Source organism: Carcharhinus amblyrhynchos, chromosome 5 (genome assembly GCF_965287045.1).
Source record: "Carcharhinus amblyrhynchos chromosome 5, sCarAmb.v2.hapA, whole genome shotgun sequence".
Taxonomy (NCBI): Eukaryota; Metazoa; Chordata; class Chondrichthyes; order Carcharhiniformes; family Carcharhinidae; genus Carcharhinus; species Carcharhinus amblyrhynchos.
The window spans coordinates 181946-208594 of record NC_137328.1 but is presented as its reverse complement, the minus strand read 5'-3'; the positions used below and the strand labels follow the sequence as shown (position 1 = coordinate 208594).

General features: G+C 42.8%; 1 protein-coding gene across 1 annotated transcript in view; it reads left to right on the top strand.

The window, feature by feature from the left end:
* The window catches only part of LOC145342826 (ADAMTS-like protein 1), a 451251-nt gene that overhangs the window by 252206 nt on the left and 172396 nt on the right, over positions 1-26649 (top strand). Inside the window, exons 6-9 of the mRNA XM_080188292.1 lie at positions 2017-2143; positions 19469-19543; positions 22103-22260; positions 24476-24587. Of these exons, the coding sequence (XP_080044418.1) occupies positions 2017-2143; positions 19469-19543; positions 22103-22260; positions 24476-24587 (472 nt within the window). The remainder of the gene's footprint in view (positions 1-2016; positions 2144-19468; positions 19544-22102; positions 22261-24475; positions 24588-26649) is intronic.

Here is a 26649-nt window from a genome sequence, read left to right as displayed (position 1 = left end):
ATCCAATGAATATTTAAATGCCCTTAATGTTGGCGAATCCACTACTGTTGCAGGCAGGGCATTCCACGCCCTGACTACTCACTGAGTAAAGAACCTACCTCTGACATCTGTCCTATATCTATCACCCCTCAATTTAAAGCTATGTCCCCTCGTGCTAGCCATCTCCATCCAAGGAAAAAGGCTCTCACTGTCCACCCTATCTAATCCTCTGATCATCTTGTGTGCCTCAATTAAGTCACCTCTTAACCATCTTCTCTCTAATGAAAACAGCCTCAAGTCCCTCAGCCTTCCCTCTTAAGACCTTCCCACCATACCAGGCAACATCCTGGTAAACCTCCTCTGCACCCTTTCCAATGCCTCCACATCCTTCCTATAATGCGGCAACCAGAACTGTACGCAATACTCCAAGTGCGGCAGCACCAGAGTTTTGTACAGCTGCAACATGACCTCACGGCTCCGAAATTCAATCCCTCTACCAATAAAAGCTAACACACCGTACACCTTCTTAACAACCCTATCAACCTGGGTGCCAACTTTCAGGGATCTATGTACATGTACACCGAGATCTCTCTGCTCATCCACATTACCAAGTATCTTACCATTAGCCCAGTACTCTGTATTCCTGTTACTCCTTCCAAAGGGAATCACTTCACATTTTTCTGCATTAAGCTCCATTTGCCACCTCTCAGCCCAGCTCTGCAGCTTATCTATGTCCCTCTGTAATCTGCAACATCCTTCCACACTGTCCACAACTCCACCGACTTTAGTGTCATCCGCAAATTTACTAACCCATCCTTCTACGCCCTCATCCAGGTCATTTATAAAAATGACAAATAACAGTGGCCCCAAAACAGATCCTTGCAGTACACCACTAGTAACTGAACTCCAGGATGAACATTCCCCAACAACCACCACCCTCTGTCTTCTTACAGCTAGCCAATTTCTGATCCAAACCGCTAAATCACCCTCAATCCCATGTCTCCATATCTTCTGCAATAGCTCACCGTGGGAAACGTTATCAAACGCTTTACTGAAATCCATGTACACCACATCAATTGCTTTACCCTCATCCACTGCTTTGGTCACCTTTTCAAAGAACTCAATAAGGTTTGTGAGGCATGACCTATCCTTCACAAAACCAAATTTTGCCTCTTTTCTGCACTGCAGCCTGTCTCCCCTAATCCTTGACTCCCATGTCAACCAGAAATCGGCCTAATTCAGCCTTGAATATATTCAAAGACCCGCCCCTGCTGTCTGGGGAAGAGAATTCCACAGACCAGTGACCCTCTGAGAGGGGACATTTCTCTGCAATTCTGCTGCAAATGGGAGGCACATTATTTTAAATCTGTGCCTCTAATTCCAGATTCCCCTATGAGGAATAACCTCTTCTCAACATCTGTCAAGCCCTTTCAGAATCTTAAGTGTTTCAGTAAGATGAACTCTCATTCTTCTAAACTCCAATGAGTGCTGCCCAACCTATTCAACCTTTCCCCATCCCAGTAATCAAATAGTGAACTTTCTTTACCTTCCCTCCAATGCAAATATACCCTTCCTGAAGTATAGGATGACCAAAACTGCAGACAGTATTCCAGATCTAGTCTCACCAATGGCCTGTGCAGTTGTAGCAAGACCTTTCTACGTTTATACTTCATAACATTTGTAATAAAGGCCAACATTGCATTTGTCTTTTTGGTTCCTTGTTGTACCTGAGTGCTGACATTTTGTGATCTATGTACATGGACACTCAGCTTCCTCTTTAGTCTGTCCATTTAAATAATATGCTGCTTTTTATTCTTCCTGCCAAAGTGGATAAGTTCACATTTTCCCACATTTATGCACCATAAAGTTAATTAGTTTATCCATTTGGGGGAATGCCTAGCCATTAGTCTAGAATGTGCACATGTTGCTGGGATGTCATGTTGGTTAATGTAACTGTAAATGTGACTGTATTTTGCAGTGCAGATGGAACATATCAAAGCGTACTAACACTTCCCTACACAATATTGCTCTTGGCAGGTTGTTGGCTGTGACCACCAGCTGCGAAGCAATGCCAAGGAAGATAATTGTGGAGTCTGCAGTGGGAACGGTTCTACATGTAGACTTGTACGAGGACAACACAAATCTCAAAGATCACAAAACAAATGTAAGCATTGCTGGAAAATTATCTTCCTGAATGCTTGGAATAAATAATATCTGTTGACTGGACTTGCAATGGATTCAGCTAGTTAGAGCTCAGATAGACAGCTGGGGAAGGATTGGATTGGAGCCAAGAGCGAAATAAGGTTCACCATGGTAGGCTTCTGCAGAAAATGCAGATGTATGGGATTGGGGGTGATTTAGGTAATTGGATCAGGAATTGGCTAGCAGATAGGAGACAGAGGGTGGTGGTTGATGGTAAATATTCGTCATGGAGTTCGGTTACGAGTGGTGTGCCTCAGGGATCTGTTTTGGGGCCACTGCTGTTTGTAATTTTTATTAATGATCTGGATGAGGGTATAGTTGGGTGGATTAGTAAGTTTGCTGATGACACCAAAGTCGGAGGTGTGGTAGATTGTGAGGAAGGGTGTCATAGTTTGCAGGGTGACTTAGAAAGGTTGCAGAGCTGGGCCGCGAGGTGGCGGATGGAGTTTAATGTGGAGAAGTGTGAGGTAATTCATTTCGGTAGGAATAACAGATGTGTTGAGTATAGGGCTAACGGGAGGACTTTGAATAGTGTGGAGGAGCAGAGGGATCTAGGTGTATGTGTACATAGATCCCTGAAAGTTGGGAATCAAGTAGATAAGGTTGTTAAGAAGGCATACGGTGTCTTGGCGTTTATTGGTAGGGGGATTGAATTTAGGAGTCGCAGTGTCATGATGCAACTGTACACAACTCTGGTGCGGCCGCACTTGGAGTATTGTGTGCAGTTCTGGTCCCCACATTACAGGAAGGATGTAGAGGCTTTGGAGAGGGTGCAGAGGAGGTTTACCAGGATGTTGCCTGGTATGGAGGGGAAATCCTATGAGGAGAGACTGAAGATTTGGGGTTGTTTTTGTTGGAAAGAAGGCGGCTAAGAGGGGACCTTATTGAAACATATAAGATGATTAGAGGTTTAGACAGGGTGGATAGTGATAGCCTTTTTCCTAGGATGGAGAAAGCTAGCACGAGGGGGCACGGCTTTAAATTAAGGGGGGGTAGTTATAGGACTGATGTCAGGGGTAGGTTCTTTACCCAGAGGGTGGTGAGGGACTGGAATGCCCTGCCAGCTGCAGTTGTAAATGCGCCTAGTTTGGGGGCGTTTAAGAGATCTGTGGATAGGTTTATGGACGAAATGGGATTGGTTTAGATTAGTGGGTTAGTGTTGTTTTTTTTTAAAAGCTGGTCGGCGCAACATCGTGGGCCGAAGGGCCTGTTCTGCGCTGTAATGTTCTATGTTCTATGTTCTATGTTCTATCTTACCAAGAATTGGCAGTGTTGGTTCCAGCAGGAAGCATGCTGGGTTTCTCTCGAGATTTTGCCACATTCTGTCACGATAACTGGAACTGTTTCACACTGTCATGGCGGTGGGGGAGGGGGGGCTGGGATTGGTTGGAGTGGGGGGAAGCGTGAGGCCTCCGCATGGCAGCAAAGCCTCGCTGCACTGAGATTGGGGGCCACGACTTTACAAACAGCCATCGCTGGCATTCCCATCTCCCATATTTGCTCCTGCCTGCCACCATATATAAGTGAAACCCCCCTCCCCCGCAGGGCTCCCATTGGGGTCCACCATGGCACTGCCTCCTGGTACAGGTTATATACTTACATCCCCAAAGGATGGACCTGTTGTAAACCACACCAATGACACCAGGACAGCACGGTTTGGAAATCTGCCTCAGACTCCACGTACGGCCAAAGGGTCTTTAATTATATGCTAATGTAAGAAAATGTATTTAAATCAAATTTATGCCTATTGTGGGCATGGACTTGATTACGTTGCTGGTGAGATTCCTGATAGTTTTGCTGGATCTTGAGCGCCAGCCGTTATTCTCATGGATGGTGAGTGCGGGTTCAAAGGTTCTGGTCCTAACCCTAACCCCTAGTCTTTATAAATTTGCAAGCTTTTATTACAGGACAGGTTTTATATACTGGCCAGAATTCTCTGTCCCTGTCAGTGGCTTAGATTCTCTGCTCTTGCTGTTATGATTGGAGATTTGGCAAAGTGCCAAACTCTCCATTCTCATTGCCAGCAGTGGTGGGGCATTAGAGACCAGAGAATTCCGGTATTTGTCCACCTCAAACCCAACAATCCCTCTTTCAGCCGGAGATCAGTTGATTCCCCAATTAAGACACATCACCAGAATATAACTTACCCTAATCAACAATTCACACAGCTTTCGAGAATTGCTCTTTTATCAAAATAAAGGGTAACAGGTTTAGAATGGAGTTGAGGAGGAACTTCTTCACACAAAGGGTTGTGAATCTGTGGAATTCCCTGCCCAGTGAAGCAGTTGAGGTGACCTCATTGAATGTTTTTAAGGCAAAGACAGATTTTTGAACAGTAAAGGAATTAAGGGTTATGGTGAGCGGGTGGGAAAGTGGAGCTGAGTCCACAAAGAGATCAGCCATAATTTTATGGAATGGCGGAGCAGGCTCGAGGGGCCAGATGGTCTACTCTTGCTCCTAGTCTCATGTTCTTATAGACTGTTCAGAAAAAAACCTCAGCGGAGGGAAGTACCTTGTTCATCAGATCCATGGTAGCAGCAATAAAGAGATCTTCTGAATGGACTGCATATGCTTCATAGACTATGAATGGGTGTTTGAGCCAATAGACATGCTGTTGAAATGTGACATTGACAGTAAAGATGTGAGAGTTATCCAGAGCCTATATTGGGACCAATTAGTGAGCATCAGTTAGAAGATGAATAACCAGACTTGTATCAAGTGAAGAGAGGAGTACCTCAAGCCTGTGTACCATCAGCAAAATTACTCAGAATAAACAAATTTCCAGGGGCAAACATTCAACGGAAGAAAATAATAATCTTGTGATACGCCGATGACACAGCACTACATGCAGAATCAGAAAAAGCCCTAGATAATATTGTAGATCAAGTAATATCCCAAAGTTTGGAATATGAATTGCATATGAACAAGATAAAATCATTGGTGGTTAGAAGGAATACATTAGAAGATTGGGGAGGATGGTGTCACACTGCGAACAAGTAGATAAGTTTGTTGATTTAGGATAAACGATAACAGAGGAGGGGGGATGTGATGCTGAAGCCGGAAGAAAGTTCGAGAAAGCAGCAAATAATTTTATAAAGATGAAGGATATGTTTAAAAAAAAGAAAACTCAAGCCTGTAGCAGGAATAGACTTAGAGATACTCCATTCTATCCACGTTTCTGTCTGCCTGGACAATAAATAAAGATCTGTGGAAGAAAACAGAATCCTTTGAAATGAGGATGCTGAGATACGCTGGAAATTCTATATACAGACCGCAAGACAAATGAAGAGGTGTTTGAAATAGCAAAAGCAAAAAGATCTCAAGTGTGACATCCAGAACAGGAAATGTCAGTATTTTGACCATTTGATCAGAGCTGTAAAGTTACCAAGATCTCTTCTGGAAGGAAAAGTAGAAAGAGACAGAAAGAGAGGTCGACTTGGTGTTGTTGGATGATGGACGTCACTGTGTGGCTGCAGATGAGCTACAGTGGGTAATGTGAGACATATGAGTGTGACATACCATTGACAGCAGATCTCCTCCTGGCAGCAGCAGCAGAAAGAGTTTAGTGAAGCCTCATGATAGCTTCCATACAGTGTATAGCATGTAAATGGGCATGGAAGTGTCATAGCTTGGCATGGGGTATGAGGGACCATGAGGGTGGATGGAGTTCCACAGCTTGGCATAGGGGGCATAAACAACCAAGAAAGGTAGATGGGGGATACAGTTTGGCATAAGGGGTCATGTGGGGGGGTGGGGAGGAGAGATGGGAGACATAGGTTGGCACAGTGAACATAAAGGCCATGAGGGGCCTTACCTTGGCAGGGGACATGAGGAGGATCTTTAAAACTCACCATTTAAAAAACAAGTTCCCTCTTGCAGACTAAGCTTCACTATTCACGAGGTGGTGGACCACAACTCTTTCATAAACTGGCCCAGCTTTGTGAAGTTGTGCGGAAATATGACATGTCAATCTCCACAGTGGATCTGGCAGGTAGAGAATGGTGAGTATGGACCTTCAATATAAACCAGTCCACACCCTTTTAAAGGCACGCCCAAACTCAGACAGCCTCGGGATGGGGTTGGGAATGCCAGGATCAGGACCCCAAGTCAGCCCGGCTCAGTGTAAATCCAGGCCACTGTCTCCAATCTAGAAACTGAACTCAGTCTCAAGTGACTTTTGGATATTTCTACTATGAGTGAGGTTGCTTGGTGATGGCTATTTCTAGCAGAGATCAAGTTTGTAATGTTTTCATCTTGGGGTATGGTTTTATTTGGAGATTGTGACAAGGTGCTCCCCAACCAGTTAATTAAATAACATGGTCACAGTTATATTAACAAATGTAACAGTCAATGCAAACAAAGCGTGGCTCCAGGAGAAACAATTGATCAAAGGAATAGTTTTATGGTATTAGTTAAAGGATAACTTTAGCCAGGACACAGGGGAGAATTTCTTTGCTATTTTTTGTAAATTTCATTGGATTTTTATATCACCTGAGGAGATGGGGTAGGCCATCAATTTAGCAATGCAGAACCATCAAGATAGAGCCTGGGTTAAATGGGTAAAGTCTCAATCAATGAGCTTCTGTCACTGAGGTACGACTAATACTCATTAAGCAAGAGTTTAAATCCAATCCACTCCAGAAACAGTACTATAAGGGAAGTGCGCTCTCAAATTTCAAGCCAGAGATCTCAACAGGGATGGGTAAGTATCTGACATTCCTTCACATGGAAGATCACCCAGAAGCGTTTGTGTTCATGGTGTAAGACGCCTCGTACTCCTAAGGGAATGTTGAGTAAGTTACTGACGTCAGGCCTCCACACAGACGCACACTGTTCCCTGATCTGTGTCCAGCTGCTATCCATTCAACCACAGAGTAATTTAACAGCAAACTTATTTCTAAGTTTTAGCATCAGATTCTGACACCAGAGCTGATCCTTTGCTTAGATTCCATTTAGACTAAGTGACTTCAGTTGAATTACTTTTCATTGATAGTCATTTATCAACGGAAAATAAATCTCAAAGAATTTAGAATCCTGAAATACATATTATACTGAAAATGCTTTAGAAATTCCAGTCCACCTCTCCCCGATGTTGGGAATCATCCCTTTATCTTTGTATTTATGTAGAACCCCAGAGTGCAGAAGAGGCCATTTGACCTATCAAATCTGCACTGATTCTTTGACAGATTATCCAATCCTGGCCTTCTCCTCTGTAACCACACACATTTCCCACGGCTAATCCACCCAACATGCACACCTTTGGAATGTGAGAGGAAACCAGAGCACCTGGAGGAAACCCACACAGACATGGGGAGAACATGTAGATTCCACACTGGCAGTGGCCCAAGGCCAGAATTGAACCTGGGTCCCTGACGCTGTGAAGCAGCAGTTCTAACCACTGTGCCACTGAAACCATTGAGTTTTGAGAATTCCATGAATGTTGACAATCCTCAGGATTCTTGGTTATTCTTCATGAATGAGTATTAATAACTTCTTTTCCTTGGCCAGTATTGCAGCTAAGCCCAATAGTATTTTCAGCTTCTGTCCAATAGCATGCACATCAATCAGGAAACCACAGGAAGTGGGCTTTCCCGTTGGCCTATTGCGGGATTTCAGGCCAAGCGTCCATCATGGGATCTTCCTGGGGGAGGGGAGGGATCCACCTGGAAGAAGGGGATCAGCCTGGGGAGAAGAGGATCCGCCTGGGGATGGGGATCTGCCTGGGGGAGAGGATCCACCTGGGGAAGGGGATCCATCGGGGGGAGGGGATCCGCCAGGCGGGGAGGGGATCTGCCTGGGGGAAGGGGATCCACCTGGGAAAAGAGGATTCACCTGGGGGAAGGGCTGTACCTTGGGGGGGCGGGGATCCGTCTGGGGGGAGTGGATCCACTGGAGGAGAGGGAAACTGGCCACCTCTTTCTCTTCTCTGAACTATTCCCACAGCTTTCCAGGTTTTAGACCTTTTTAGCCAGCTCACACAGTATCTCCAAGAACTCCTGTCTCCTTTTCTGCCAAATAGAAAATTTGATCTCTTCCTGAGAGTGATTCACTGTTTCTCCTCACAAGAGGAGATGGCAGAACAGCAGTAATGTCACTAGATTAGTAATCCAGAGGCCCACATTAAATGCGCTGTGGACAAGTGTTTAAATTCCACCAGAGCAGCTGTTAGAATTATATTGTACTTATTAAATCTGGAATTGAAAGCTAGTCTCTGTAATGGTGGCCATGAAACCATTGATTTTCATAAAGATCCATCTTGTTTACTAGTGTCCTTTGGGGAAGGAAATCTACCATTCTTACATGGTCTGACCCACATTTGACTCCAGACCCACAGCAATGTGGTTGACACTTAGCATCCTCTGAAAGGCCAAGTAAACCATTCGGTTCAACAGTAATTAGGGATCTGTGGCCCAGACAGTGACACTCACATCCCTTGAAAGAATAAAGGGAAGAATTTGTTCCTGTTTTGTATTCCTGTCTCCTTTCTCTTTGTGTCTGCATGTGCTGATTGCTTTTACCTTCCAGCTCCTCTGCTTTGAGCTTTCCTTTGTGTCAGCCAGCCACACTGTATAAGTATCATAACTTGCTGTTGGTATTGCTTTTGGGTTAACGGTCACCAGGTCACATGGACTATATTTCTACAAGAAAATTATAATTGATCCCTTTACAATTGATGCAAACTCTAAAACCCTTTCAAATATTTTAAAAATCAGATTCCACAGGTTGATTAAAGAAATTTAAGAAATTCCTTAATTCTGGGTCAAAAATCTTTCTACTTGTAGAATCATAGAGTCAGAGAGGTTCACAGCATGGAAACAGGCCCTTCTGCCCAACTTGTCCATGTCACCCTTATTTTTTATAAAACCCCTAAGCTAATCCCAATTGCTCGCATTTGCCCCACATCCCTCTATACCCATCGTACCCACGTAACTTTCTAAATGCTTTTTAAAAGATAAAATTGTACCCACCTCTACTACTACCTCTGGCAGCTTGTTCCAGGCACTCACCACCCTCTGGGTGAAAATATGGCCCCTCTGGACATTTTGGATTTCTTCCCTCTCACCTTAAACCTATACCCTCTAGTTTTAGACTCCTCTACCTTTGGGAAAAGATATTGACTATCTACCTTGTTTATGTTCCTCATTATTTTATAGACCTCTATAATTCAAATAAGATTCAAATTGGGAGGAAACACGTGAACTAACATTGGGCAGGGATGTGTTCCGTCAGTAACAAAATCCTTCCATTCACAGAGTCATTTGGACCCCTCATCTTAGAGAATAATGGCAGGAATTAAACTAGTTATATCATTGGAAGAGAGATTCAATGATTGTTACAAGCTTTGGCTGGACAGTGTTCCAGTGTTATTGTTTCCAATGGAACTGATTTCAGTTGTTTATTAATGTCTGTGTTTTCGCAAAGTTATTTTTCAACTTTTAATGAGTAACACCTGATGAGTAAAAATAAGTGGGATTTTAGCTGTGGCGTTGTGTGATTGATATTAACTGTTCCAGTGTGAGGTGGAAATTCCTCATTAAATTCCAGTCAGCTGCCTTCCAACACATGACTTGAAGCCGGTGCAAAGCATGAACCTCCCAACACTCCTCACTTTTAGAAGGAATAAGGCCTACAGGAGGAACTATCCCAGTCAACACCAGCAGGGTTAAGTACTCTGTTGAGGCATGACAAGGGATCTTCTCATCTAATCACAATTCTCATCAAAACCAAGCAAAAGAAAGAAATTCTGTTGATACCACACCTTTTAAAACAGAATGTTAGCATGTTCTAAGATAATGACTTTTGATCTATGGTTAAGTGAGCAGACAAGCTGTTTTAAATATGTTGACTGAGTGATAAATATTGCCCAGCACACTAAGGGGAACTCCTCTCTGCTCTTGGACGAGTTATTTCCTATTCATCAACATCTCATGTGGCATCTCTGCCAGTGCCGCATGACCTCAGTGCTTCACTGTCATCCCAGACTAGACAATGTGCCCAGGTCTCTAGAGTGAGACTTGAACTCGTGATCTTCTGGCCCAGAGATGAGAGGGCTACCCTCTGAGCTAAGATTAATATCAGAAAGGAAGATTTAGAGAATGATTGCAAATACAAAGGCAGATTTTAAAAGGTTTTTGAAGGTAGAGGGAAATGTAACAAAGGAAAAGAGGTTTAATGAATGAATTCTAGCGTATGTGAGCAAATGGTTAAAAGTTCCACCAGAACCTAAAGCAAGAGAAAGCACAGTAAGATGGAAGAGTTGAAGATGTCACCTGCACATCTCCCTCCAAGTCCCTTAACATCCTGACCTTGAAATATATTGCTGTTTCTTCACTGTCACTGGGTCAAAATCCTGGAATTCCCTCCCTAACAGCACTGTGGGTGCGCCGAGAGCACAGTGGTTACAGTGGTTCAGGAAGGCAGCTCACTACCACCTTCTCGTGGGCAATTAGGTATGGACAGTAAATGGTGAGCAATGCCAGCATCCCATCAATGAATAAAAAACAAGAGAATACTGAGCATGAAGACAGGATTTTGCTATTGATTACTGAGAAGTGCAGGCAGGTCGTGAGGGTGTGGTGGTGGGACAGAGAGCAGGAAGGGATGTATGTGGTGAAGTTTTGCTCGGAATTATGTCAGTGAGAGCTGTGGAGAACAACCCAGAATGTTGACAATATGATGACAATAATTCTGGAAAGGAATGGAGATCCTCCCATCATTAATGATTGATTGGGTTTTAATGACATGCGACCTTCAATCTTTAGGGTTTCTCACCCAGTTGTTGTGATGACTGCAGAGTCTGTTCAGTAAGCTGGTCGGCTGTGATTCGCATTGCCTTGACACTCACTGAGCTCTCTGATGCTAATTGCAAATGGTGATTGCAGCAATCTCTCAAATCTCACATTGTTGTTTGAATGGGGAAGAAGCAATGGGTTGAGGTGAGATTGTGATGGAATAGAACAGGGCTCCTCATTAGCAATGATGTGTGCTTGAATGCCTCATGTTGTCTGATCATAGAACATAGAACACTACAGCACAAACAGGCCCTTCGGCCCACAAGTTGTGCCGATCATATCCCTACCTACCAGGCCTATCTATTAACCCTCAATCCCATTAAATCCCATGTACTCATCCAGAAGTCTTTTAAAAGACCCCAATGAGTTCACCTCCACCACCACCGACGGCAGCCGATTCCACTCACTCACCACCCTCTGAGTGAAAAACTTACCTCTGACATCTCCTCTGTACCTGCTCCCCAGCACCTTAAACCTGTGTCCTCTCGTAGTGACCATTTCAGCCCTGGGAAATAGCCCCGAGAATCCACCCTATCTATTCCTCTCAACATCTTATAAACGTCTTGAACCTGGCATGGAACAGGGCTGACCCTCAGGTCACATTAGTCCTGTCTAAGAGATGGCATTTCAGTGTCTGGTAACTGAGTGTCTGACCTCATTGTGCTGAGGACTGTGCCCCCACATTAGGACACATCCAGCTCCTGATGTCAATGTCATTGTGGGGAGTTTATCAGAGCCAACTAAATCATCTCTAAATCTAGTCATCTACAGTCACAGCAGCACTGTTTCATCAGCTCCCTCGTCCCAAATGTGTCACCATAAATGTGACACACAGTACATAGTTTTGATGGAACTCCTTGAGTGCTTTGCCAGATTGAAAACATGCAGTCACTCATCTGCTGAGGATTGTACAGCCACCCCTGTGTCTTGTCAGGTGCTCTTGGGCTGGGATGCTGCATGGACATGTGAAGAAGCAGCATCTCTGTTGTGGGAAATTCACCACTTCAGAGTCAGATTTGGAGGTTCAACAAACAGTTTTATTCAGATAAAGCTTTGGGAGAAGTGCTGGCACTCTGCAGTACAGGCAGTCACCTTCTCAACTACACAATGATTGTTGAGCAGCTTTTATACTTTTTAGATAATAAACAGTACAGGCATTTAGCCATTAGCACATCGTTACAAGTTGAGTAGACAGTACGGATATCGACAGTTAACACATTGTTATACACAGACAAGTACAGACATTGACAGTTATCACATCATTGTACATAGGGTAGATACATTTATGCAGTTATGTCCTCTATAATGGCTGATCTTGTTATATACGTTTATACATTTATGTCCCCTCCATCAATGGCTGACCTCATTATCAAACTCGTTGTTCTGGGTCTGCTTTTATCTCAAGTTTAAGGTGCCTCAAGGTCTGACTTGTTTCCTGCAGTAATTTAAACACTACAGGTTTTAACTCTTTGTGTAACTGTCTGTGCCCAAAGTCAGTGCACCTGAATGTCCCTCCCCAGAGTCCATTCTGTGTGCCAGGTAACTATTTTGTGTCCTTTACTTTGATTTCACTCCAACAACCTTAACTTTGGTGGCACCGCCTCTCAGCATGGACACATGGCCCCAGAGCATGCTCATCCTTCAAGACACAGGGCAATGTGAGCGTGCTGTTTCTCCATCTCTGCCGTCTGGAAGTGTTCGTGTGCAATGAGAGGAGCAGCAATGCTGATGTTCGCGTTGTTCCATCATGAGGGAGATGTGTCCAGGATGATCTTCAATGCAGCTTATCACTCCACCTGGAATCTGTTGGCAAAGAAGGCCTTACAAGCAATGCTTTCAAGATTCAGCAAAGGTATTTCCCATGGCTCTTTCGTCAGAAAGTTAAAGTTCTGATTTTGCATCAATCACAACTTGATGTTGAGACAATGACAGGAGAGCGATAAAGACCGAGCTTTCCACTGATGATTCTGCAATTGATATGTTGTGTAGAGTGGCTGATTTCCTGCCACTTTCCACCATTCTCTTTTGTTGTTTGTGTTGATGGATCAACTATGACAAACTGAAAACTTGCCAAGAATACCATCTGCATTTTATACAATTGTAACTTAACTTGGTGGTTGTTTCAACTCTGTAGAACATAGATGTGGTTTTGATCACCTGATACTTAGTTTAGAATGACATATTGAAGTCGTTAAATTCTGAATCATAGAAAAAGCATAAAATGAGTGTTTTTACCTGCAGATACTTGATGCCAAAGGAAAACAATATGAATGCAAGAAACCAAATCAAATGTTCACATTCAATCAGATAAAAAATAGACAATTTTTCCATGATGTACATCCCATATTCTTGCCAGTTAGTTCTGGGTATTTATCTAATTTAACTGATTTCAATTTAAACTGTAAGAATCAGCTTATAGTTGTACAGTGATTTTAATGTCATAAAACATCCCAACAAACTTCACAGGAACACAATGAAGCAAAATTTGACCCCAAGCCACCAAAGTGTGTTCAAAAAGAGAGGATTTAAGGAGCTGTTGAAATAAGAAAAACCAAGGATGGAGTTGTCAGGGAGGAAATTCTCAAGTTTTGTGCTGAGACGACTGAAGACATAGTCACCATGTAGTGAAATGATTAAAATCAGGATTCTCAAGAGAACCAAAACACAGGAGTACAGATATATCTGTGTGTTCCCCAGCTGAAGGAGATTACAGAGTGAGGAAAGGCAAGCTCAGGAAGTGGTTTTACAAACAAGGCTGAGAATTTTAAATTTTGCAAGTTAAGCTCACAAAGGTTGAGGAAATGACATCCTTTCTGTTGAGTTGGACGTTGATGCTCCAGTTGTTAAATAGTAATTGCATTTCCCAGTGTGACACTAAATCAAACAAAGCACACACTCCCAGATTTGACAACTCATTCATGTTGAATTTGCTGATCTAACCTGAGACACTACAATCGGCCAATGTGTTTGAAAGAAATTCAGGACAAAGAACTGTACGACACAGGAACAGGTCCTTCGGCCCATGAAGTCTGTGCTAACCCAGATGTCTCTCTAATCTAATATTTCCTCACCTCTATGTGGTCCATATCCCTCTATTCCCTGCCTATTCATGTATCTAAAGACCAGCAGCACATTCCAGGCATTCACTATTCTCCGTATGAAAAAGTTGCCCCTTACATCTCTTTTAAACTTTTCCCTGCTCACTGTCAGCCCATACCCCCAAGTAATTGACCCTTTGACTCTGAGAAAAAGTCTCTGACTATCCACTCTATCCAAGCCCGTCATAATCTTGTACACCTCGATCAGGTCCCCCCTCATCCTCTGACACTCCAATGAAAACAATCCAAGTTTGTTCAACCTTTCTTCATCGTCCGTATCCTCCAAACCAGGCAGCATCCTGGTAAATCTCTTCTGCACCCTTTCCAATGCATCAACATCCTTCCGTTAGTGAGCCAATCAGAATTGTACACAATACTCCAAATGGGGCATGACCAAAGTCTTATACAGCTGCAACATGATTTTCCAATTCCGACACTCAGTGTCCTGACTGATGAAGGCCAGCGTGCCACACGCCTTCTTGACCACCTTCAGAGAACTGTGAATCTGTACGCCTAGATCCCTCTGTATGCTAATATTTCTGAAGGCTCTACCATTTCTTTCTGCAGTAGACCTTTCAAATTGAATAACCATGAATTGTTTTCATTGGTGCCTCGGAGGATGAGGGGGGATCAGATTGAGGTTTACAGGATTATGACAAGCTTGGATAGGGTGGATAGTCTGGTGGGCTGTTGAGAGGTCTATAGCACAATTCCAAAAATGTGATTGCACCACTGCTGTCCCTGAGTTCTACCCATATGGAGTCACTGCATGATCCCACCAAGGTGTCCTCCTTCCATTTAGCTGTGACATTCTTGCTGGTCAGTAAAACAACAGCCCCACCACCTTTGTCACCCTCTCTATCTCACTTGAAGCATCTAAATCCTGAATGATAAGTTGCCAGTCCTGGCCCTTTTTTGAGTTGTGGTAATTGCCACAACATCATAGTTCCATGTAGTAATCCAAGCTATAAGTTCATCTGCCTTACCTGTTATACTCCTTGCATTAAAGGAAACACACCTCAGACCATCTGTCCTGTCCTGTTTTGTACACTTCCCTTGTGTTTTATTTCTCTGAGCCTTACTGGATCCATTCACTGAGTTCTCCACAGTCTCTGTACTCTGGCCCTTTTTTGATTTTTGTCTTTGGTTTCTCTGCCTTCCCCTTTCTCCCTTCTGCCTTTAGTTTCTGTCCCCACTTTACTTTCCTCTGATTTCCTGCATTGATTCCCATCGCCCTGCCACATTAGTTTAAACCCTCCCCAACAGCACAAGCAAACTCTCCCCCTGGGACATTAGTTCCAGTCCTGCCCAGATGCAGACCATCTGTTTTGTATTGGTCCCCACCTCCCCCAGAACCAGTTCCAATGTCTCAGGAAATTCGTTTACTGATGTTTGAACTGGAAGATGCACCACGAATGTCAGCATTGAGGGGATAGGAAACTCCTTTGTGTAGATTTCTCTATGGCACTGGGCACATTCAGGCACAATGAGTGATCACTGGGAAAGCATAGGGACAACAAACAGCAGCTGTACAGTAACGGGAGAATGTGTTTCAAGGAAAGGATGAACAGATCAAATACTGAATTTCTTCCTTGTCTCTGGCTGAATGAGTTTCGAGGGTTTAAGGGGCAGGAGTAATGTCAGTTCATTGGCATATTGAACCTGTGTCTCTGTATACCACGCGGTGTTTCCAACCCAATGGAGAGGACAATTCAACCGTAGAGAGATAGATTCTGGACTCTGTCTTGCTGAACCTCTCTGAGAGGATCCAGCCACTGTGTTCTAATCCTGAAACCACACTGAGCTCGCAGTCTGAACCAGTGCTTCAAACAAACTGTTGACCTAGCACCAAATACTTTTAAACACTGATAACTGTTTAAAAGTACTGGAATATCGATATGTGGAAAAGAATTCCTATATTATGGAATTTGTCAGAATTTATTATTGCCAGTGAATCCTTACGCTAGTACAACTTTAAACGGCTATTAAAAGATTTGTAAATACAGAGCGGCTTGAAAACTTGACTTGATTCCTTGGGAAAGTACTAGGAGAGGCTAATATCTCTTCAATTGAATACTGTATTTCACAACAAGTTTAAAATCCAGATCATTCATGCGTCAGGAGCAGTACAGCAAAGGTCTGCTAGACCTTTGTACAGGTGAGACCACATCTGGAGTATTGTGTCCGGTTCTGTTCTCCTTATTTAGAAATCATAGAAACCCTACAGTATAGAAAGAGGCCATTCAGCCCATCGAGTCTGCACCAACTACAATCCCACCTAGGCCCTACCCCCATATTCCTACATATGTTACCCACTAATCCCTCTAACCTACACATCTCAGGACACTAAGGGGCAATTTTCGCCAGGCCAATCAATTGAACTCGCACATCTTTGGACTGTGGGAGGAAACCGGATCACCCGGAGGAAACCCACACAGACACGGGGAGAATGTGCAAACTCCACACAGACAGCGACCCAAGCCGAGAATTGAACCCAGGTCCCTGGAGCTGTGAAGCAGTAGTGCTAACCACTGTGCCACCGTGCTGCCCACATGGAAGGAGGAAAGATGTGGTGGCTTTGGAGGCAATTCAGAGAAGGCTCACCAGATTGATTCTGGGGTGAAAGGGTTGACGTATGAGGAGAGATTAAACAGTTTGGGCTTGTACTAGCTGGAGTTTAGAAGGGTGAGAGGGGATCTGATCGAGGGATATAAAATACTGAAAGGAACTGATAAAGTAAATGTGGACCAAATGTTTCCTCTTATGGGGCAATCTGAAATGAGAGGTCACAGGTATAAGTTGAGAGGCGGTAGATTTAACACTGAGATGAGGGGGAACTACTTCTCACTGGGGCTGGGGAATTTGTACATAGCACAGTGGAGTCTGAATCATTGAAAGGCTTCAAGAGGGAGACGGATATATTTCTGATTTCAAAAAGAACAGGTGGGGAAGTGGATTTGAGACCAGGGAGAGATCAGCCATGATCAGATTGAATGGCAGAGCAGGTTCGAAGGGCTGAATTGTGTATTTCTGCTCCTAATTCCCATATTCCTATAGATTGGTTCTTGGGATGAAGGGAGGAGTAATTTGGGCCTCTGGTCAATGAAGTTTAAAAGAATGAGCAGCGACCTTGTTGAACATTTAAGATTCAGAAAGGACTCAGCAGGATAGGTGCTGAGGGTAGAATTTCCCCTGGCCTTGCCATGGGTTCATTGGTGAGCAGGTGTAAGGGGATGGGGGGAGTCCAGAAATCAGTTTTACACCAGATGTGAATTTCCTGAGGGATCTTCCACTGATGCCTTTCTTGGCAGATCAGAGGATCTGCTGAATTGCTGGAGACTGGTGTGAAACTGATTAGCATCCCATTAATGGGATGTAGATGAAGGCTGATAGAAATCTTCCATCCAAGCTCAATCCTCTGATGCACATCTGAGAACCAGATCACATCTCGAACAACCTGGCATCTAGAAGTCGGGACTCATTAGAATGATACCTGGGGCTGCCTCTGGAGTTCAGGATGGAGGCTACCAGCACCCTAGACCCGAGAACAACACAGCACTGGGTGGGGAGAGTATCTACAGGTGGATCTTCCAGATTCAGTGTTTTAGAGGAGGTCCAACTTCCAACCTCAGAATGTTCTTGGAGATCCACCTTCTTTTTCAAGAGAATCATCATCTTTTCTCAGTGATGTTGGGCACCTTTTCAATATTGCACCCAGGCACGATGGTGGGGGATGTACGCCATCAGGCCCGCTCCTCCATGAAATATGGTGCTAAACTCCTAGATGTATAATTAATGAGGTCCATGCCAGAAGATGTGGTGTAATTTCCCGCCAGTGTCTGTAGTGGGAACACTCCCCATTCCTGTTACTCCCCAATGGACTTGATCCCAGATGGGTGAATTTTACCCTGAGGATTGTTTCCCCTTGTCAAGGAATCTAGAACACCAGGCAGACACAGTCTCAGGATAAGGGGTCAGTCAGTTAGGACTGAGATGAGGATAGGTTTCTTTTTCAAAGGGTTGTGAACCTTTGGAATTCTTTATCCCAGAGGTTTGTGGAGCTCCATTGCTGAATATATTTAGGGCAGGAATAGATATGGGGAACAGGTGTGAAAGTAGAGTTGAAACCCAAGATAAGCCAGGATTATATTGAATAATGGAGCAGACTGGGTGGGCCAAATGGCCTCCTCCTGTTCTACTTCCTGTTTCTAACTAAAGCAAATACACAGTATATTTTTACAGTTCTATAAAACTGAAAATGTGGCTTTTTTTTTTGAGTAAATGGACATTGTCGGAATAAAGCAATCTGACAAAATAATCATTCAGAAATACTGGAAACTTGTAAATGATTCAAAACAATGGGTGTTTACATCAATAGAAAAATCAGTAAAAATATAAATTGTTTGTCTCAGTTCTACATTTGTGGTTTGAATCAGGTTTTCTACACTGTCTCCTCATCATTCTGACATATTTGTGTAAAACTTCATCAAAAATCAGTAAATTCCAATGCATTTCATTTAAAATGCTGGAATGTAAATCTACTGATGTTGGTGATGTCATTTCTCTCTGTTTCCTCTCTCTGGGCAGAATTTCCCCATCATTTGTCAGTGTGTCGGCTCTGACTGAAAGCCAGACTGTATCTCTCCAGGTTCACAGCTGAACTTTTAACCCAAATCTTCAGCCACTCTGACCAGTAAAACACAGCTTTGGGGTATAGATTATGCATTCAGACTGGTCGGACTGGGCCAGAGTGACTTTGGCAGCCTGTGCCAGGGGCAGTGCCCAGGCATATCCCTCTCCCCCTGGGGGCAATACTTACCTTAGTGCCCCAGGCGAGTTCCGCTCCACTGATTCATGTTTTTAAACAGCTGTTGTGAACCTTGCCAACACGACATCATTGGCGAGGTATGAATATTTAGTGAGGGGGAACATGTGGCTCGCAAGCCCTTAAATCATATTTAAATCTGGTGAAATTTATTAAAACGGGGATACTCCCAGAGCAGGAATCTCCTCACGCCGCCAGCAAGAGGCAGAGAAAATCGGCAAACAAGATCTCGCCTGCCTATGAGTGCAGTGAGTGTGGTTAATGTGATTTGCATTGTTGGATTGAAGTCAGTCAGTAATCAGCATGTGTTTAATAAACAGAGCCTCCAGAGGGTTTCATTTAATTTGTTTTAATATTTGGCAGAGCATTAACAAAGGAGGGATAATGAAGCATTTCTATATATCTGCTGAGACTGATAACGTCACCCAGTAATCTGAGTATTCCGCTATAACCTTTGTAAAGTGGAAAAGAGATTTTTTAAAAGGTGTCCATCATTGTAACACACGTCAGAAACTTTTTTCCCAGATTCTTTTTCCATGAAAATGTCTCATTCTTCACATTTCTTTTCCCAGTGGAAGACACAGTCATTGCTGTTCCATATGGTAGTCGGCATGTCCGAATTGTACTCAAAGGCCCAGACCATCTGTGTAAGTATGCCTCAACTTTACGACTGAAACCCTTTAATTCTGCTGCTTCTTGCTGGGTTTTTTGAGATCAGCCTTAAAGATGCCATGAAAAGTATTTAACAACAGTTAGCAATAACCTTCCACCTGTGGTAATCATGGATACCATCTGTTGTATATCACAATCATGTTTTACGGCTTGTGATGTGTTCATGACGGTAATAGGTTAATGTTGATTGACGTTGAAAACAGATAAACACTCCTCAGGGTCAGTCTAAACGGATTGGATAGTAAATTCAATGTGAAGTATTTGTGCTCCTGGTTCTTTTAAAAAATAATACACATCTAGGATGTATTTTCTTCCAGTGAGTTTTCAAAACTAGACACAACTTCGAGTCCCCCTCACATAAAGAATTAGACATTTGATCAAATTCCACCAAAATATCTGGATTCTCACTGGTTTGTGACTATCTCTTTAAAAGTAATTATGGGGATGTCAGCAGAACCCTGCCTGTCAAAGTTAAAGAAACTTGCCCATCTGCCCTCCAGCGCTCTTACAAATGACACAAACAAATGAATTTTCCTCATATCGTCTTCAGTGTGTGGAGGAAGTACTTGAAATTGTTTCATCTTCTTTTGAAGAGTAGATTTGGGAATACCCTATCGTGATGGGTCATTCAACAGCCCCACAGTCTGTTTAAACATTTAGCAGAAAACGTTAATAAAGGAGATATCTTTGTTGAGGAATTTAGCATGAATTTCTGAAAACTGAAAAATATTATTCAGTTTTTATAGTTTCCATCCATTTTGTATCACTGAATTAAAAGTTACAAGGAATCTGAAACAAACAGAAAATGCTGGAAAATCTCATCAGGTCTGATGGCATCTGTGGAGAGAGAATAGAGCCAATGTTTCGAGTCTAGATGACCCTTCACAACCCTGACCTGATAAACCCTGACAAAGGGTCATCTAGGCTCAAAATGTTGGGTCTATTCTGTCTCCACAGGTGCTGTCAAACATGCTGAGATTTTCCAGCATTTTCTATTTTTGTTTCAGATTCCAGCATCTGCAGTATTTTGTTTTGAAGGAAATTGAAAGTTTTGTTCCATTCAAACTTTAAGGAAATATGGAATGGGCAAAGCCTCCTTAACTGATCAATCCTACTTTTGGCATCCACCAAATTAAATTTAGCCAATAAAGAGACAATAAAAACTTACATTTCTACAGCACCCTTCTTGACCATTGGATGATCAAGGCACTTTATAGCCAATGAAATATTGTTGAAGTTTTGTCTCTGTTGTAATCTAGGAAACAAAGCAGCCAGTAAGCTTCCACATGCAACAAGATGATAATGGCCACATATTCCATGTTTGTGATGTTGATTAAGGGACAAATATAACTTTTCTGCTCTTCTTGGACAACCTGCATCTAGTGATGAAGCCTCAGTTTAAGGTCTCACTGAAAAGACCTTGACTCCTTCAAAAGTACAGTACTCCCTGAATACGGCACAAGAGTGTCAGCTGTGAATTAATGTTCAAGTCCTGGAATGGGATTTGAACCTGTAAGCTTCTGATTGAGGCAGAAGTTCTATAATCGAGCAAGAGCTGAGACAATGGACATGATGGGAGGACAGTGGGCTTATCATTTTAATAGAGGACATTCGTTAATGCTGGGAAAGATGAAATAGTCTAACCTCCACAGCACCTTTTGGTGTTATTTTACTCTTGGTCTCCATTGAAATTCAGTCAGGTGTAAAGTTGACCTAGAATAAGCATGATGTAACCTTACCAACTACAAACACAACAGGAACATATTGGACTAAAAATTCACTGTCTTGTGATACAAATGCAGTCACCTTCTGGAAAAGGAATATAAATTTAATTTTAGGACTGAAACTCACAGAGATAACCACAAAAAGAAAGAGACCTTTTCTATCCTGTGCCACTGTTTGGTTCCCTACAAAAAACTGTTCAATATCTGATATAAAACAAAAGATGCTGAATAGACTCTTCAGATTTGGCAGCATCTGTGGAGAGAGGAACAGTTTTGTGTCCCATATGACTCTTCCTTAGAGAGGATATCTGATACCCAGTGTCAGTAGAATCCATTTGTTGGCTGTTCAGCAATAAAAGCCATCGTAGCTCAACAAGTATACAAACAGCAGGGAGTCTTTAATAAAAGCAAAATCCTGCAGATGCTGGATTCTGAAATATGAACATAAAATTTGGAAAAATGCAGCAGGTCGGGAAGCGTCTGTGGAGAGAGAAACAGAGTTAATGTTTTGAGCCCTGTTTCTTCTTTTAAACTGATGGAAAGGGGAAATGTGATGGGTTTTCAGCTGGGGTGAGGGGGTAATAGAGGAGAAAGAACAAGCTCTAAGGTCTGTGTTGGGAGAGATGAAATAACGAAGCTGTCATGAAACAAAAGGCACAACAGATGGGAATGGAAGTTTTTATGTTTCACAATAATAATCATTTCAATATCTTTCTGCTTACTGCAGGAGAAGTGTGGTCAATTTCAGCTTTTATAGCACAGAAAGTGAATCTGAAATCTGCCTTAAATCATTTCCATTGTATTTTCAAGATTTGGAAACAAAGACTCTGTTGGGTCAGAAAGAAGAAAACAGCCTGAGTTCTTCTGGAATCTTCAGCATTGGAAATAGCAGCGTCGAGTTCCAGAAATTTCCAGAGAAAGAAATACTGAGAGCAAAGGGTCCCCTTAGTGCAGATTTCACTGTAAAGGTTAATCATTATTAATTCTAATCACAGTTAATATTAATATTCTAATATTACTAATTAATATTCTAATATTACAAAATATTTCATTCCTACTTGTGGCGTTTGATCACATTATCTGTTCCTTCTTTAATTTTAAACAATTAACAAGAAACTCGATACAAAGTCAATGGAGATCTAAGTTCTCATTTCAAAAATGTGCCAGTTCAGTTTTGTCATTTTATTTGTTAAATTATTTTCCTGAGGTTCAGAAGTTTACTTCAGCGAAACATTAGAAGCTGTAAATTCTGCCTCACCTTTAGGTTATAGTTATGGCTGTTTCTAGGGTGAGAGTGGGGTTTGGGGGGAGGGGGATCATAGTATGGGGATGAGTTAGATGTGACAGAGTTGTACCCTTCAAAATTTATGCTAAATTCCTGTTGAAAATGAGTGGAGGAGAATGGGGGAATGAATGATAGGATAATACAGATCACATATATTCGGAGATGAGGGGGTTGGACTATGAAGAGAGACTAAATAGATGGGGTCTGTACTCGTTGGAGTTTAGAAGGATGAGGGGGGATCTTATAGAGACGTATAAGATAATGAAGGGAATGGATCGGGTAGAGGTAGAGAGATTCTTCCCGCTTAGAAAAGACAGCAGGACGAGAGGGCACAGCCTCAAGATGGGGGGGGGGGGTGCAGTTTAGATCAGAGTTGAGGAACTTCTTCACTCAAAGGGTGGTGAATCTCTGGAATTCTCTGCCCATTGAAGTGGTGGAGGCTGCCTCACTAAATATTTTTAAGTCACGGGTAGATAGGTTTCTGATAGACAGGGGAATTAAGGGTTATGGGGAGACAGCGGGAAAGTGGAACTGATCCACTTCAGATCAGCCATGATCTTATTTGAATGGCGGGGAAGGCTCGAAGGGCTAGTTGGCCTACTCCTGCTCCTATTTCTTATGTCCTTATGTTCCATATATATTACTCTTCTGAATTTTCATTATTGAAGCCAGGATTACACCTGGCTGAGTAAAGTTTTTAAAGAGAACTACTTGCCAAAGTCAGAAGTGATTGAATGTGCAGACTTTCACATTTCATAGTTTAGCTCTGAATTATCACCTTTGGTGGCAGTAATTAGAATTTCTTTCTTCAGCCTCGTCTAATAGTGAAGATTGTGCAATCTGCCTCTTGACATTTCCACGCAAGGAACTCTCTCTCTTCCTGCCTTACTGGCACAGAAACCATATCTTGTTCACATTTTTTCCAAAGTCCAGGTACTTGCAAAGACAAATGGAAAGCTGTGATGTCCAGGGTCACGGACTAAGAACTGGAAAGTTTGATTAAGTTAGGAAGCTCTGTTTTGGCTGACAGGGTTGAATGGCCCCCTTCGGTGATGCCAATATTCTGTTTCAAGGTGCTCTTTTGAGATGAATTATTACCACAGTTTGATGTACAAATCCACTAGGATGCTGTGAATGGAAACCTCGAATAGTAGAGCTTGGAAAGAGCCCATTCAGACCATCGAGTCTTCAGCTTGTGCTTTCACTTCCTGTCTGGTGAAATGCCTCCAGGAGAGGGCACCTTAGTCAGGTATAATCCCACAATTTGTCAGCTGCCCACAGGGTAGGAGTCCCATTGTAGCAGGCTAGCTGTGTAACTGCGTGGAGCAGTTCATTCTAGGAGCTAAGGGCCAACTATTTACAAATCGTAAGAAGCATCGCTGAAATTTAAGAAGATGCCTTGTGCGATGTTTCAAAGTGCGCAGAAATGGAACAGGTTGCATTTATGCATCAAGGAACGTGAATGAATTGTCAAATTTCTAAAAAATCTCTTGGATATTCTTGTCTAGTTCAGCATTATAAGTTATTACCATTCATAGAATAACTGGAACACAGTTATAGAGTCCAGATCATATCAGGATTTAAAAAGTTATCTGAACCACACGATTGTGTTACAGGCTGACAATGCAGTCTTCCAGCTGGCTTTTGTACATGATTAGACATACAAACTCGGCTTTTCTGTGTTGGATGTGCTTTCATTTGCTTCCATTGGCAGGTACATTGTCCAGGTTTGCCCCTCCACAGTCACACTATAAAAGAGAGGGAGTTAGACTTGTTAAGGGATATCTAGATCTTCCATTCTTTGGTATTTAATGTTGTAATTATACCTTGTAATTGAGGAGATGAAAACAAGTCATTTTTTCTCAGGTATCAGCAGAGTAATTATTTTTGTCTTTCAGATACAATACATGGGAAATACAGAAAGTATAGTCCAGTTTTTCTTTTACCAGCCTATCATACATCAATGGAGGGAAACCGATTTCTACCCTTGTTCGGTTACTTGTGGTGGAGGTAATGTTCATTTACATTTTCATTTACTGAAACCACTCTGTCACTCTGTCTTGGGTGATCTAATTATAGAGAAGGTACAGTGGGCAAATATTAATTATGTTGGAACCAATTTTACTGTTCATTATATTCGTTGTGCTGTTAGGATTACATTGATTGACTACTAGCAATTTCTCTTTCAAGTATCAAATTTGTGATCATTTTATTAATAACAGGAATATTATTTTATAGACTGTTTCAGAGCCAAAAGGCCACCCATCGCTACACTGACGATTTCCCAAGTGATGAATTCTCAGTTTCCACAGCTGAGGGAGAAACATTGGCATTCCTCCAGCCAAAAGGCGAACTGACAATTGGATTCAATTTAAAAAGGAGCATTTTCTTGTTTCAACCTCCCACATTGACCTAGACACTAGATTCAGAACCTCCAGTAGAACGGCCTGTTCACCCAAACAGACTGAGGCCCTCTCATTAACATCAGTGGATTAGGGCCAATTTCATAAACTGGATGAACAAAAGCCAATCATAATCTTACTCACAAAATCTTATCTTTTAGACAATGTTCCAGACATCTCCATCACCATCCCGGGATCTGTCCAATCCCATTGACCATCAGTGATGGTGGCACGGTCAGGACGGAGCTTCCGTGGGAGTCCTCAAAATTGACTCTGAACCCTATGAAACATCACAGGATCAGGTCAAACATAGGCAAGGAAACCTGCTGGTTACACTGCTGTCCCACCCCTATCTCCTCTGCCCCACCAAACCAATGCATCAGTCTCCTCCACATTGTGTACCAGTTGCAAGAAATACTGAGAATAGTGAGAGCACAGAATATACTTGGGTTTTGGAACTTCAATGTCCATTACCAAGAGTGGCATAGTACCACCATTGGTGATTGAGCTAAGGGAATCCTAATGGACATCTGGCAAACTGGGCTCGTGGAACCAACTTACCCACCATGGCCGCATCTGTCCATAATGGTATTGGTCAGAGTGACCAGTGTACAACCAGCGTGGAGATGAAGCCTGACCTCCTCAATAAGGATACCCTTTGCTGCATTGTATGGAGTAACCATCGTGCAAAATGGGGTAGATTCAGAACAGGTATTGCAGTTGAAAACTGACAACATAAGGCATTGTAGACCATCAGCAGCAATGTAATATTAACCACAATCTGTACCCTGTGGTCTGACATTTTCCTCCTTTGCGATTGAGTCAGGAGATCAAAGCTGATTCAATGAGGAGTGTAAAAAGGCAATATCCTGAGCAGCTGAAAGTGAGGTATCAATCTGGTGAAACTACAACACAGGACCACGTAACTGTCATAGACAGAGCTCAGTGATCCCACAATCAACATATCAGATCAAAGCTCTGTAATCCTCCACATCCAGATGAATGATGGTTGGAACATAAGAAATAGGAGCAGGAGTAGGCCATCTAGCCCTTTGAGCCTGCCCCGCCATTCAATAAGATCATGGCTGATCTGAAGTGGATCAGTTCCACTTTCCCGCCCTCTCCCCATAACCCTTAATTCCCCTGTCTATCAGAATCACGGGTCTATCTACCCGTGACTTAAATATATTTAGCGAGGCAGCCTCCACCACTCCAACAGGCAGAGAATTCCAGAGATTCACCATCCTTTGAGTGAAGAAGTTCCTCCTCAACTCCGATCTAAACTGCTCCCCCCCCCGCCCCTTATCTTGAGGCTGTGCCCTCTAGTCCTGCTGTCCTTTCTGAGCGGGAAGAATCTCTCTACCTCTATCCTATCCATCCCTTTCATTTCTTATATGTCTCTATAAGATCCCCCCTCATCCTTCTAAACTCTTAACGAGTACAGACCCAGTCTATTTAATCTCTCCTCATAAACTAAACCCCTCATCTCTGGTATCAGCCTGGTGAACCTTCTCTGTACTCCCCCCAGGGCCAATATATCCTTATGCAAATAAGGGGCCCAAAACTGCACACAGTACTCCAGCTGCGGCCTCACCAGTACCTTGTACAGTTGCAGCAAGACCTCCCTGAAATTTAACCAGAGGAGGTTTCATGTACATCTACATTGTCAG